At 40.5% G+C, this 15,688-nt stretch overlaps 1 protein-coding gene across 2 annotated transcripts in view; it reads left to right on the forward strand.

Annotated features, from left to right (window-relative positions):
- URB2 (URB2 ribosome biogenesis homolog) overlaps positions 1-8,984 on the forward strand; it is a 66,857-nt gene extending 57,873 nt beyond the window's left edge. For both annotated transcript variants that reach the window (XM_075596871.1, XM_075596870.1), the window contains exons 9-10: positions 3,409-3,548; positions 6,866-8,984. In XM_075596871.1, the coding sequence (XP_075452986.1) occupies positions 3,409-3,548; positions 6,866-7,063 (338 nt within the window). In that variant the 3' untranslated portion in view covers positions 7,064-8,984. The remainder of the gene's footprint in view (positions 1-3,408; positions 3,549-6,865) is intronic.
- The last annotated feature ends 6,704 nt before the right edge of the window (positions 8,985-15,688 follow it).

Genomic DNA, 15,688 nt, shown 5'->3' on the forward strand with positions numbered 1-15,688 from the left:
GGGCTCTAAGCTCCTCCTCCAGAGAGGCTCTGGTTATGCTCAGTGTGGCCTTCAGCTCCTCATGCTGCTCTTTGGGGACACACTGGGTACTTAAATACTCTTGCAGCATTTTTACCTTGTAGGCAGTCTGGAAACTTTCTTCCTGCAGAACTCGCTGCTTTTCCTCAGCATTCACCCATTTCTCTTTCGTGTCCTGCAGATGTGTATGCAGTTCTTGCAGCTGACTCTGTAGCATATTTTCTGCTTGTGTGCGCTGCTCCAGGGAGACACGTTCTTCTTGCAGCACTCTCTCTGCATCCTGCAGTGCTGTCTGCAATTCTAACTTTTCCTGGGCTGACTGTTTCTTCTCCTCTCCTAATTCATGGAGTTTCTTACCTCCTTCACTGACTTGGACATAGAGATTCTTGCACTCTTGGGTTACAGTTTCAAAACTGCTATTTAACCCTCCGAAGATCTCTCTCAATGAGCATAGTTCTGTGTTTAAGTGGCAACTCTTCTCCCGAACGACTTCCATCTCTTTTTTGAAGTAGCAAATCTCCTCCCGGGAGACTTTAAACTCTGTATTAAGCTTGTCAATTTCCTTCATAGAGATTTCCAGGAATTCGTTACTTTTAGAAGCGTGGCGCCGATTCTCAGCAGCATCAGCATATGCCTTCTCCAGCTCACCTGACATGACATCCAAGTCACTCTCCAACTGGTGCTTTTCTTTTTCCTGGAGAACACACTTAGCAATTGCTGAGGATAGGCAGCTCTGTAGTGCAGCCTTGGCTTCTTGCGCTTTATCTAAACGTCCATGAAGACAATCAATCTCTTTTCGTGCAGATTGGAGTGTCTGAGTTAGGGCATCTTTTCCTTGATTAAATACTTCTTTCTTTTCCTTCTTCTTCCTTGCTTTAAGAGGTTCTGAGAAATCAGTGGTACTGTGTTCACATTTACTGCTCAAGACTGTTTTTTGAATGGGAGCCAAAATTTCAGACATGGGGAAACCACACTTCCCAAGAAACCAGTAAAGAGGAAATGTGTCTTTAAAGCAGAAGCATAAGAATGAACAACAGAAATATTAGACACAGAGAGACAAGATAGGAGAGCTGACCCTTTTGAAACCTTAGCATCAGTCACGGAGATATCATAAATGCAAGGAAAAAACATAAACAGAGAAACCTGTAGTTAAATCTGAATCTTTTAGAAATCAGGCGTAGGGATGTCATACAGACAGAGAGAACCTGCAGTTAAATCTGAAACTTTAGAAATCAGGCATAGAAATATCATAGACAGCAGGAAACTAATAAAGAGAGAACTTGCAGTTAGATCTGAAACTTTTGACATCAGACATAGGAATATCAGACAGAGAACCCTGCAGTTAAATCTGAAACTTTTGATATCAGACGTAGGGATATCACAGGTTGCTGAGAAACAAACTTTAGGGGAACTTGCAGGTAAACCTGAAACCTAATGGAAGCACTCTTGTCTTTTGAAATGGGAACCCTGTGACCAGCAGTGGTCCAACCAGGGATGCAGAGACAAGCCTTGTCCAGGGAATGAAAAGTCAGAGTCTAAAAAGGTGGCAACAGGTTCTGCAAGGGTTAACCCAGGCACTGCACAAAAGAAAAACCCTCAAAGAAAGGTGCAGTAGTCTCTGCAGCAACAGTTCTAGTCCCAGCAAAAATGTTTTTTCTTTATGAACGCAATAATTCTTGCAGCTCACTTAGCAGCAACAAAAAAAAAACCTTCAAGATCCCAACTGGGATTTCCAAATAAGAAACAAAAGTACTTATCTTCAACCATGCGGATGTGGTCTTCTGCAGCAGGCAGGAAAGGGTGCAGGCAGAAGAAGAATCTGTTCCAGCGAGGTCCAGAAGTGGCCTTTGTTTTCTGTCACGGGAGACTCCTGTGGCGGGTAGGATCTTGGTGGCCGGAACAGCAGGAGCGTAGTAGGGGTCACAAGCAGAGATCAGAGGCAGGCGGCAGATAGCAAAGTCAGGTAACAAGCAGGGGTCGACAACGAGGAGTCTGGACCAGGACAGGCGGGGCAGGACGGGAGCAGGGACTGAGAACGGGGAGCAGGGACTGAGACCTGGGAGCAAGGAACAAACAGCGACAAGCCAGATTACCAGCAAGGGCCTTTACTAAGAACAGAATCCAATACAGACGGGTACAGGAACAGATCAGGATCAGAGACAGAGGCATGTGCAATAGGAGTCTGACTTGAAACAAAGGCAAGGGAAACAGACAGGAAACAGAACTATAAGACAGAGAGAGGAGCAACAAGAAGACAGACAGAGGAACCCAGAGCAAACAGTAGGCAGCAGCACACCCGGTGGACAAAGAAGCTATGGCTAGGCAGGAGGTCTAGGCGACCCTGACATGAAGTGATCATATATGCCTTTTGGCATGGGCATCCCGACAAGGCAATTCTCCATCTGAAAATTCACTTTGTAGTGTTATCTGTGTAAAAAGGGAGTATGTTATTTTAATGTCCCATGGTGTATCACACCCTTGAATGCTAGAGTGCTATCAGAATAATACACCACAGACCATTCAAACATTTGATGGTTGATAACCAATTTTTTAAGATACGAATTGCTAACTTAAAAAAAAAAATACTATAGTAATAAATAAATACAAAATCTGCCTTGGAAATATGCTCATTGTGAAAGTGTATCTCTCAACAAAAACTACATTCATGTTCCCTTTTTGGCATGTCCCAATTACCTAAACCCCCAGGTACTTCATCTCTTCACATTGTTTGCATTCTAGAAATCCTCTGAAAAACAGATTCAAACTATTTATGCATCTAAAATATAAGCATTTGGAAATAGGTGTCTGAATAGAAGAGGGGCTGTCGATCTCAGCACAACACTGTTGACATGACTATATCCATTAGAAAGAAAAATGTGTAGAAACAATAAAGATTTCTCATACATCACAGCCGTTATTATTCACTTACCTAATACTTTGTCCTCTAAAAATCAGTAAGTCATATTGCAACAGAGATTTGGTGTCAGCTTATCAAGTGATGCAAATGTTAAATGTTGTGAAATGCAAAATGTTTGTGATGTATAATGTGTCTTAAGACCAATAACTGCATTTCCAACAATGTTTGACATGAGTGACACTACTTTAACATATTTTTGTGTAATGGACTTACTTTATGAATTGTTTAATTGTGTAGGAAACAGGATACAGAGTGTGCACCTCTTTCCAATGTTAATTGTTATGTTTATTTAATGTTTAGTCTTCATCTAGTCGACTCATCAGTATGTAATTGCCTTTGAACAAGCTTTCCAAAGGCTGTTTGTGCTATTCCTGAGTGACAACATAATTAGCTATTGTATTTCATGTGATGCAGTGTGACATTTTTGCTTGTACAGTATGTGTTGCTTAATTCTTCGTGTATTTTCCTTCAAGGTACCGCAGCTGAATCTGAAATTATACTAAAATGTGCGCGACTGGTGGAGCGCATGTACACACACATTGCAGCAAAGACAGAGGAGTTCACTGTGTTTTCTGCCTTCATAGTCTCACAATACGTAAATGAACTTCAGAAGGTACATTGTGTGCTCATTGTATTTACCTCTTCCTGCAAGTGACATAAATATTAATATGTTTTCCCTCTTTTGTAAATTTTTTAATGTAATGAAAGGAAGGTATTTCTTCTAAAGAGCGAGGTAAGAAAGCCCCAATTGTGTGCACTCAGAACTTAGAGGGAGTAGATCGAAACTAAAATGTAAGTCAGAGAAATACTTGTTGTAGTAATGAGTCTATGTTCATACAGTAAGAGGCGATAAGATATAGCAATCCTCTGATTGATTAGAGAATGGTGAAAACATTGTAGATGAAAATAAATCTTTACTCTTGTACTATGTACTGTACACATAACAAAAGACTGGAGGATAACAAACAATATCTACAGTAGTATAATCGTTAAAAAAAACTAAAGCAATCAGACCAATATTTCTCACTGTGTATAGTAACAGTGTGAACTGAAAATAAATGTTAGCGCCTCAGTGGGTAGGTTCAGATGTAAAGTGCAAAGCAGTGTGAAGGCCAATTGCCCACAGAAACAAATTAAAAGTAGCAATTTAGACTATAGATATTGTTTGTTGTCCCCCAGCCTTTTATTATGTGCACCTAGTAGAAGATTAAAGATTTATTTTGATCATCTACAATGTTTTCACCATTCTCGATCAATCAAGGGATTGCTATATCTTATCGCCTCTTACTGTATGCACATAGACTCATTACTACAACATGTATTTCTCTTGGTTACTTTTTAGTTTATTGATGTATTCCCTCAAGGTTCTGAGTTCACACAATTGGGGCTTTCCCCCGCCTCTCTCTTTGGAGGGAATACCTTATTTTTATGGCATCTTCTTATTTCTCTAGTGCACAAACCTATAACTAATTAAGGTAGAACGGGTTTCATGTCCTTTTTCCTTTTTACTCAAGATTTAAATGTGTAACCAATTGCACGAGAAGTAAAATGTACGCATCATGTTATTTAATTTTTCAAATTGCTGACACAAGCCTTTTAAATGTTATAAACCGATCCTTCCTTTTTTAATGCTATATAGTACTTCAGGTTGTTTTTTTTTTTTAAGTGTATTTAATGGCTACCATTGTCTTTCACTAGCCTTAAAGGAGCAGTCCCAGCGTGCGTGTTTTTTAGCGATTTAATTTTTTTAATTTTTTTTTTAATTTGTAGGATTGAAGCAGGAGGTGTCCAGAGCTGAACCCCGTTCATTTCAGCTCCGGAGCCCCCTTCTCAAGATACAGACCTCCATAGGGGGGTGCCTGTATCTCATGCAAGTTTAAAGCTCCAGCATCCACGTTGCCACCCCACCTTGGGGATTTTAAACCTTATTCACTGTAAATAACTTTCACTATGTATATTTGCGGGTATAATACAATTGTATAATTTTTTGGTCTATTTGGACCTTTTGGATGTTGTAGAATACAGCTTGTCACATGACTTCCATAATAAACACAAGAGTTGAGACGCGCTTGTCAGGTATCCTCAGCTGCCTGATCCTCTTCTTCCCGCTGCTCCGGAACTCTCCGCCGATCTACCGGGACAAAGCAAACGTTAAACAAAGAAAGGAGTGCAGAGAAGGCAGGATGTCAGAGAAATAGTTCACATTTATTAACACACATTTAGCAACTTAAAAACTTACAATTAAGTTCCGCCACTTGATCAATCAAATCCCCTCACACCGCCGATGCCAACACAGCGAGATCCGCAGAGACCCCCCTTCTCCAACTAACCCTGTTCACCACGCGGTTGTCAAACCGGAAGTGAACCAGGAGCCGGTTAACAGGAAGAAACCGATCCTCTCGCTGGAGCCGCTGCCTAGCTATAGCAGCGCTCACAGTTTTTTTACCTTTTGGGGAGGTTCAAATGCCGAACTTGTCCCACACTTGAATTAAATATATAATTTCTTGCAGGGACTGTATAAGGATATTATGAATACAAAGATATATAAATTGAGATAATTGGAGGGGAGGGAACAATGGAATGTATAATTTGTAATATTGCTTTGGCATCCCAGTGTTTGTTTCTGTGGGTTAGATAGTTTTTTCACCTGTATCCTCCCTATATAGAATTTAAAATGTTTTAGAGATTTTAACAATGTAGCAATGTATTTTAAAAGTGTTTTTTTATGTAGTTGTATAATGTTGTCATATTGTATATGTGGCATTTCTAGGTATATGTTTGTTTCTTGATATTCACCTGGTATAGATGAGCAATTGGCCAATTAATATAATTTAATCTAAGAACCGGGTCAAGAACAATTTGGGTTGACCCTATATAAGGGACACATCCCAGCATGCTTTGATTCCTCCGGAAGAAGCGCAAAGTAGCACAAAACGCGTAGAGGGTCCTTATAAAATCCCTGCAAGAAATTATATATTTAATTCAAGTGTGAGACAAGTTCGGCATTTGAATCTCCCCAAAGGTAAAAAACTGTGAGCGCTGCTATAGCTAGGCAGCGGCTCCAGCGAGAGGATCGGTTTCTTCCTGTTAGCCGGCTCCTGGTTCACTTCCGGTTTGCCAACCGCGTGGTGAACCGGGTTAGTTGGAGAAGGGGGGACTCTGCGGATCTCGCTGTGTTGGCATCGGCGGTGTGAGGGGATTTGATCGATCAAGTGTCAGAACTTAATTATAAGATTTTAAGTTGCTAAATGTGTGTTAATAAATGTGAACTATTTCTCTGACATCCTACCTTCTCTGTGCTCCTTTCTTTGTTTAACACATAACTGCCATACATGAGATATTATATCCCATTGACTAATACTGTCCCATTTTCCTATAAATACCCGCATTGAGTGCAGTACTCGGGGACCTTTTTCTGACCCCCTGAGGATCTAATGTTTATACCTATGTGCCTACATATTGTATTGTATATCTGTTATATAGCGCCAAAAGTGTTCTCAGCGCTTAACAAAGAATACAGTACAGGGAATTATAATAATACAATAAGTGCAGCAAAATCAGACAATAGGAAAGGAAATCACTGCCCCGAAGAGCTTACAATCTAAGAGGTTTGATTGGGAACTTACAGAGACAGCAGGTGAGGGAATGAGTACTGTAGATGGCAGTGCTTGGCCACAATGGGTGGTAGGAGTGACTGAGTGGGGGTGAATAGCCATGAGTGCAGGCTATTGGGATGCTTTGTGTTAGTCGGTATTAAAATGAGAGGGTTAACACAATTTACAGGGGAAGAGATGGCAGGAAGGCACGGGTGAAATCAGGTGTGTATGTCCGGTGTGTACTGTGTGTGAATATACACAGTAATATTTTGGCGGTTAATAACCATTCTTCTGTATAATTAATCAATGGCACAATCCTTTTTCTTATGATTAGGTGACACTGCAGCCAGCTGTGAAGAAACATTTAACAGAGGGGATCTTCCACATCCTGGACCTCTGTATCGATCGTGACATCAAGTTCTTAAACGCATCCTTACAAATGGGAGTGCGAGAAGTTTTCAAAGAACTGTACAATGAGTATACCCACTACCACAAAACAAAGAACCAAGGAGAAGAAAAATATACAGCCTGATTAAGCGGATCCTTTTTTTTAAATACAATAATGTGACATGAAATAAGTTTATATATTAAATGAATTATTACACAGAATATGAATTGCACCCTAAAACTTTTCATTTTGTATTTTATACTCGACAGAGAATTTCATGCTAGTATGTTATTTGTGCAACAGTGAGACAATTTGGTGCTAGGATTGAAATTCACTGCCTTCCAAAGAGTGATGGCCAAAGTTTCACGTGGTGTATCAAGAATCGCAAATGGTAATATGGTGTTGAGTATCAATTTCATGAGGGTAGTTTTTTTGGATCAGCAGTAAACGCTATATTGTTGAGGAATGTATGAGAGTTTGCATCTGTAACTGGTGTATTATTTTGTTTCTCACTGCATTATTTACGTCTCCAAGGTCTTAGATGCAATTAAGGTCTTTGCTCAAGAGATCAGTATTAGACAATGGAAACTCAAATAAATGTCACTGCTGTCAGCATAAATTGATACAAAATAAATATTTTTGAAACCTCTGAAACATACACTTTAATGTTCTTTGCACATATAGAACTAATCCTTATTCAACATCAATCTGGTTCATCACATCCCACATATAGTACACAGCAACTACTCCTGCAATATCAACTCAAATAAACTATTTATGGAGCTACTCTACTAAATAGTGAAAAAATAAATATAATAATCCTGCATATACACCTGTACTGTCAAAGCGAAACAGTATACTGTAGTAGTAGCCCCTCCCCCACCCCCCACCCCCACACACAAAGCCTAACAAACCAAAGTGAATTGAACTGTTTATCGACACCTATCACAGAGCCATTCATTATGTCCCAGGCTTTGTTTAACTGTGTACTGTAGAGTCTTCTTGAGGCCAGTTTCACACACGCATGCGCACGTGTGATAAGCCCTTCTTGGGGATTTTGCGAGAATGACTTCTCATTCAATGTGAATTTCCAGTCTGGGAAAAAAAAAAAAGACATCCCATTTTTTTTGTCTCGACATGGGCTTAACAATTTTTGACATTCTTACAATCAATCAATCACTAGCTTTTTAATTCTAGTCATGTATACTGTACTTTATACAGTGGGTGGCATACTGTCATTTTTATTTGGGGGTGTGAGGGTTCAAAACATAAACTGTTCAAAAGATTTCTTTGAACTAATAATTCTGCATACACACCCGGACTGGCAAAGGGAAACAGTATACTGTAGTAGTAGTAGCACCTCCCCCCCCCCAACACATACACACAAAGCCTTAGGTAGGTCCACGCTGGCTACTGCAGGGCCTGCTATGAGGGGGGGGGCTGCCGTTTTTCAGGGATACCTGAAAATTAAGTTGGCGACGGAGTGCTAGGCCACGCTCCCGGCGGTTCAGCCAATGAGGGCAAACCTGCCGGGTGATGTCACGGCCGCCCCCCTCCCCCATTACGCCCCCCTGTCTTTCCCCCTGCAGCTGCACACGCCGCCAGCCTCCCTGACGCGTGTGCAGCGCATGCAGCGGGGCCGCAGCCTAACAAACCAAAGTGAATTGTACTGCTTATCAACACCTCCCCCAGAGCCATTCATTATGTTCCAGGCTTTGTTTAACTGAGATAAGCCCTCCTTGGGGATTTGTCGAGAATGACTGACTCCACATTCAATGTGAATTTCAAATCTGAAAAAAAAAGAGACATCCTTTTTTTCTCTCGATATGGGCTTATTGAAGGACTGGTTTTAATAAACCATTATGTAAACCATCTTTTTGATACGTTAACAATTTTTTGCCATTCTTACAATCACTTCCTTTGTAATTCTACTGTAATGTATACTGTACTGTATATTACTGTAATTTTTATTTGGGGATGGGGGTTTTCAAATCATTTTCATGAATTTAAAGAAGGAACAATTTTATTTGCACAGGATAATCAAGGAAAAAATAATAATACAAAAAATACAGTATGTCGTCTCTTCTTCAAAATGTACAATCTTGTCTTTATCTTCTGCATTGCATTCTGTATTTCTTTTGTCATTGAGAGAGGGGGGGTTAGGGCAAATTACTGACTATTACTCCAGTATTCACACAGTACCATACTTTTGCACATTACCCCACCCCCCTTGATTCCTGTAGTGCTGCAGCTCTGAAATGAAAAACAAATGTCACAAGGATTAGTGCCTGAAAGGCATTGAGTATTTCACAATATTGGACTATAAGTATGGGCTTAACGTTTTTTTTTAGGCTGCATTAAGTCACTCATTTATATATACATTACTGTACAGTATGTGAGGATTTCAGTTTGTGCTCTATATTGTTGTGTATTTGTACTAAACTGTATACAGTATACTGTACTGTAACTATATGCTGTATAACTATACTACTGTAGGTTAGACAACACACACATGTCTAATACAAATGTACTGTACAGTGTAAAAACTGAGAGGAGAGGAAGGGCTGCCATAAAATAGTTATTTTGAGTGCCATACTTACCTGTATCATACATACTGTACCTGTACTTACCTTACTACAGTACAGTACCTTACTACATTCTGGTGGCCTGCCCATTATGCTGTAAAAGAACAGGCAACACGCTAGCAATATATCAATATAGTTATTGCATCTTTGTGTGGTGAGAAAGTCGTTCCAGAAACTCATTATTCCTTTTGCTAATTCTCTTTTTTGGACGGTTTCACAACTTTTCTGATATGATCCTTCATCGCATGCCATACCAATTCGATGAGATTCCAATCTGGTGATCTGGAATTGGAGGGGAAAAAAAGGTGAATTAGTTAAAGAGATATAAACAGTGTAAAACAATGAGAAACAGTTACCGTACAGTACACTGGAGAACTTACTCCGGTGGCGTCTTAACCCAGTTGATACCGCTCGCAAGAATATGTTAAGTAGAGGCGGTATGTTTAGGGTCACTGTCCTGGAAGAAACGGTGACCAGATAGGAAATCATGTCTAATGTATTCAACAATCTGGGAGACTATTTTCTCTTGGAAAAATACTTTATCCATGATTCCTGGAACAAGAAAAGAAAAATGTAACGGTACCAAATACTGTACACTACAGTTGTACAGTGCATAGGGCCTTATTTTACCCTCAAAGATGATGATGCATCCTGGTCCACGTTTAAAGATGGCACCCCACACATGCATCTTCACTGGGTGCTTGGGACGCGGCTTCAGAGATAGACGTCCTTTTTTGTGGAATGCAAAAGTGGCAAATCTCTCATATGTCTCATCAGTAAAGATGACATCCTGAAAAGTCTCGTCTCGCCACTTTCGATCAATGCCCGTGCCTCGTCTACTCTTTTGATCTTGTTGGCACCCCTTATCATAGGATACGCTCTGTAATGACAAGGAATAATTTGACAGGTACAGTAAAACCACACTTTTAACTACTGTCCAGTACTAAGTACAGCACAGCACTCTGCATACAGTACTATTGCAATATACTGAACTATTTTACTACTGTATACTGTACCATAAAGCATTCGCAGGGGGTATTACTACTGTATAGTATAGTTTAGTTAGTGCTATATGCAATATACAGTACAGTACTGTACTTTGTTACAGTAAGACACTTACTTTACATGTCCATATTTGCGTCTCATCTGCCTGATGCTGGTCTCAGATGCTGTTATATTGTGAGTTTTCTCTAGAGCAGTCTTAACTCTTGCTGCGCTCCGCTCATCATTATCTTCACTGATTTGGTCAACCAGAAGCGTTGTCCTACAGTGTAAATGAAAACAGAACAATTTGTTACATTAGGCCCCAAATTTTCTCTAAAATAATTACAAGTTAATCTTGTATTACCTGAATAACAGGCAAAAGTTTGTCATATGCAATGCAGCCTGAAAAAGAATGAGAATGTGTGAATGTCCTGTATCGCTCTGGGGGAGGTGTCGATAAGCTGTTGAATGTCCTCCTGCTATGCTTTGTGAGGGGGGAATCCGTCAAGACAAGAAGTCTGCCCACTACCAAACTGAGATGCCACAGGGGTCAATCAGAATGGATAAAAACTCTGCCCAAGTTTAACCAGTCGTGATCATGTATACTGAACACAATGCAGGTGGTCACCCTAAACTCAGGGAAGAAAAGATCGCCCAGCGCATGGGAAAACGTATGACCTAGCGGTTAGACGAAGCAACTGAAGAGTGCTTATTTCAAGCACCTTCTTGAAGAGACATTGGGAACCTGAAGAAAGGGCTCTGATCCCAGCGTTACCAAGGGGTCTCTTCCTTCATCTACTCATTAGAACCGCAGGTATATCTTGAGTGAGAGTGGAAGAATGAACTTTGGCCATGGCTAGCCACAAGCTACCCACAAACAGGGGAGGTATGTAACAGAGACTTAACCCCATTTAGCTGAGGCTTCAATATAAGCCTGTAGTGATCTGAAGAATCCAGCAGGGAGCTGGTTAATTGCACTAGCCAATTAACCAGTCTCCACCTCGCTAATCAGACAGCTAGAAAAGCCTCCTGCTGGGAACTGACAGAGAGACACTTGAGCACACAAAAGGACTGTGTGCTGCCAGCAAGACACCAAGGACCAGACCTCTAATCCAAGGTGCAGCGAATCCGGGAACCGGCCTCAATGGACACCAATACGGACCCAGAGACTGACATGAAGGGCCACCTGCTTTGAGGTACCACTTTTGGACTTTGATGTCTTAGATTGGTAAGAGGCGTATCCTCCCAGCCCTGCAGATAGGGGCTGGGGTTGTGAGTTAGCCCTTACAAATGGATAGGCTGTTTATTTCTTTGTGTTTATATATATATATATATATATATTGCCTTAAACTATATCCCTTAAAGTCACGGGCTGAATAAATGCCACTGTTTAATTTACTCCATACCTGTCTACCTGGCCGTAGCTCTCACATATCTCTTACACTACAGCAGTAATTTTGTCATTTACACTTTGGAATGTCCTTGTGGTCTCCAATATAGAGTGAGAACTGGTAGAACTCTAAGGGTGAGAATTCAGGAACATGTCAGGAATATAAAAAATGGTTAGAGACACATAGTTTATCTAAGCACTTTAAAATCAACAGAACCCAGAAGGTCTGCTATTTTCTGGTATTGATAGGGTAGATGCCCATTGGAGAGGAGGTAACAGACAGGTGAAATGATCTCAAAAGGAAACTCAATGGATTCATACTATGAAAACCCTTGTTTTATGTGGTTTGAATACAGACATTGATCTACAGTAGGATGTTTTCTGTGAACACATATAAAAAGATTATTTATATATATATATATATATATAATTTTTTATTAGTCTGTTTTTAGACCTGTTTTTAATAATTTTATATTACTGTATTGGATATGTATTTCTTATATAGTTCCTATTGTGGTACAGTATGTATGGTTTTATTTACAAGAACATCATGTTGTGCCATTCAGAACATGATATAGTGGGTCCCATTGACTTTATACCATTTTTTATTTATGTATCCATATGCAACAACGGGAAAGTTATTTGAGAATCAATATAGGAAGTTTAACATACATATATGTCTGTTTATATTGTATTTTTATATGTTTTTACATACATGTGCTTTTTAGGCTGATAATATAATTGTGTTTAGTATTGGTATTAATATTCCTATCATAATATTTCCATACCCATTTTAATATAGGATTTTGTTTTTATTGTATTATAGTTAAAGCCCACATCCATCATCAATAAAGGTTTCTATATATAAGTATGGATCTATATACATATATGGATAGATCCCATTTTACTTTATACGTGTATCAAAGAATGTAGCTATTAAAGTAGCTTTGTAATGCATATATACAGTATTTCTATTACGAAGTTGATTTAATTGTTCATTGTAGTATGGTTCTTTGTATGTTGTCAATTGCACTTGAGTGTAATGCTGCAGTTGCCCTTATGATGGGACAGGACCTTTAATTGAGTGGGAGTAACTTTCTTTTAATTAAGTCCAATACTATTTAATGGTAGTATAAGGACACATGCTCCATTCCCTGATGAAGCCAAGTTAGTCTGGCGAAACGCATAGGAGTGGAGAGACAGCTGAGTGACCGGAGGATGTTTCCCAACCCCACTGTCACGGGAGTGCACGATACCAGGAAGGACTGTGTGCGCATTAGCATGCACACGCCGACAGAACATCTCAGCGAGGATTTCTGAAACCTGTTGTTAACTGGAACTGTGGGGAAACTGCATCTGCAGCTCAAATGACACCAGAGTGTCCATGCAAGAGAGTCCTCGAGGGAGAGCTGAATTAGAGACTCCTAACATTGTCATATGCTTTAAAGAACATCAAGGATGTAAGTGAGACTATTGGGTGTTTCTGAATAAATTTTGAACATTTGAAACAAATTGCACTATTGTTTCTCTTTGATTTTCTCGTCCCTTTTATTATTTTATATTCTCTACCATATCTGTTACATGTGAGCCTGTCTGTATGTTAGTTAGTATAAGGCGGTGTTCATGCTGCCGAAGACCGCGTGGAGGCATGCGCGCGGAGCAGTCACAATGCCTTAAGGCAATGATTGCGCCCATAGACCATAGTGCGCATGGGTGCGACAGCAGGAGGGTGTGCGCGGTGCACGAGAAATCAGTTCAATCTGATTCCTCGGTGCGACAGCCAGGTCACGTGAGCGGTTCGAACCAGCTCTGTGACGTCACATGCACGCCCATAGACACGCCTCCACATCGCATCTTCCTTGTCCAGAAAACGCTCCAGCTAAACGCGGGTGACGTTACGAGCGCGCAAGCCTTTGCGCGGTCTTTGGCAGCATGGACGCAGCCTAATCTAGCAGGGATTGCATTCTTTTGAACACATGAACTTTTGCAATACAGACTTTCGTTTTAGCTCTTCCGGATTTCTAAAACGTATCTAGGAGTTTCATGCAAAAAACTAGGAAGAAACTGAGAGCCTACTTTTTGAAACACATTTTGAAAACATTTATTGCAGTTCGAGTTAATTTGTAGCAGAAGACAGGAAACAAATGAGAGTAGCAAAGATAACGACATGTATCAAGGAGATTCATGCTCAAAGAACCTTACAATCTAACTGTAACAGGGACTTCTCACTGTTTGAGAGACACTGCCTCTAAATCCAGCAGAGAGATAGTTAATTGCAGCCACTCAATTAACTAGTATCCACCTGGACTAATGAGGGCTCTGTAAAAAGCCTGATGTGAGAAACAGGAGAGAGATTCCTTAGCTCACTTTTGGGCTGACATAAGGAGAGCAGAGAAGCCTGCACACAGACACTGTCTTGAGCACAAAGGTTGTGGTAAGATCAAGACACTCAGAGACCTATATTTCCTGGGCACAGAGGACCCAGGAACCTCACAGAGACTGACATGGAGGGCCACCTGCTTTAGATACTTCCTGAGACTTTGGGGTGATAGGCTGGTAATGGGAATATCCCTCTAGTCCTTCAGATAGGGTCTGGGGACCCTACTTACCCGTAAATCAGGGAGTGGGGAAGAGGGGAAAGGGGAAAGGGAGGCTCTCGCATCAGCAGAATCAAAAATGAAAATAATATCTGGATAAAGTACAACCAAAATTTGGTGCAAAAGAGGATAGAAACTGTAGTAACAACACAAACACAAAAGTTCCTCCTTGAATGCACTCAGAAAGGTAAGTGAAGGTGATATGGTTAATGTAATTAAAAACCTTTTAATCACAAATGTATTAAAACCATGTTTGTATAGAGGGGGATGGTGAAAAGTCCAAGACCAATCCCTACTAACAGACCAAGAAAATCTTCCAAAATATGTACACGGAAGATAGTATAAATGACAATACACCACCTCAATGTGGGCTCATAGACTGCATGAATCACCTATGTAAACCTTCAGACTTGGAAACCTGTCCTGTCTACAGAGTTCCTATTTACAGAAAAACCATCAGACCTAAGTAAGTATAGGCTGATGATACAGAATCTGGAGGGGTGATAAATTGACAGTCAATACGGTCATATAGTGTACCTATAAGGTATCAGTGGACCACATTAAGATATGATGTATGTCAACTCCAGAACAGGATGAAGTCAACATAATGTGAGGAAAATACAACATAAAGTGAAAACATAACCACATACAAAGACAATAACTGCGTGGCTAAGTGGTATGGAGCTCTGCGGAGGGCACGCACAAAGTGTGCTCTGCTAATGCCATGAGGCACGGTTCTGTGACCGTATCCAGTTATAGCCTCATATTCTATATAAAACAATCAGCGCAGAAATGCATACATGGAGTCTCCTAGATAGAACCCACCGACTCTAATGGCAATCAACCCCTTTGGTCACAGTTGACAAACAGTGCATGGAGTGTTATCCGCACTGAATGATACACAATGTTATGTCGCCATATGTATATGTGTGTTCCCCCTACTCAGGTATACAGCGGGGGCCCCTTATTTAGTGATGGCTGTATGAGTGTTATCCTGTAGTCCCATATGGATAATGCACTGCTATAGTACAAGCCCGTCAGGACACAAAGCTGTAGTATATACGGCAAAAAGGTTCAGTCACCTTTAACAATTGCATCTGATTCAGAAATGGTGTACTTAGCTTAGGGCATAATGTGTAAGTCCGTTGCTGCTTATCTCGATCCCGAAGTAGGGGGGAGAGGGGGCATGGTGCCAGCATGGGGGATACCAGGA

This window comes from Ascaphus truei, chromosome 4 (genome assembly GCF_040206685.1).
Source record: "Ascaphus truei isolate aAscTru1 chromosome 4, aAscTru1.hap1, whole genome shotgun sequence".
NCBI lineage: Eukaryota > Metazoa > Chordata > Amphibia > Anura > Ascaphidae > Ascaphus > Ascaphus truei.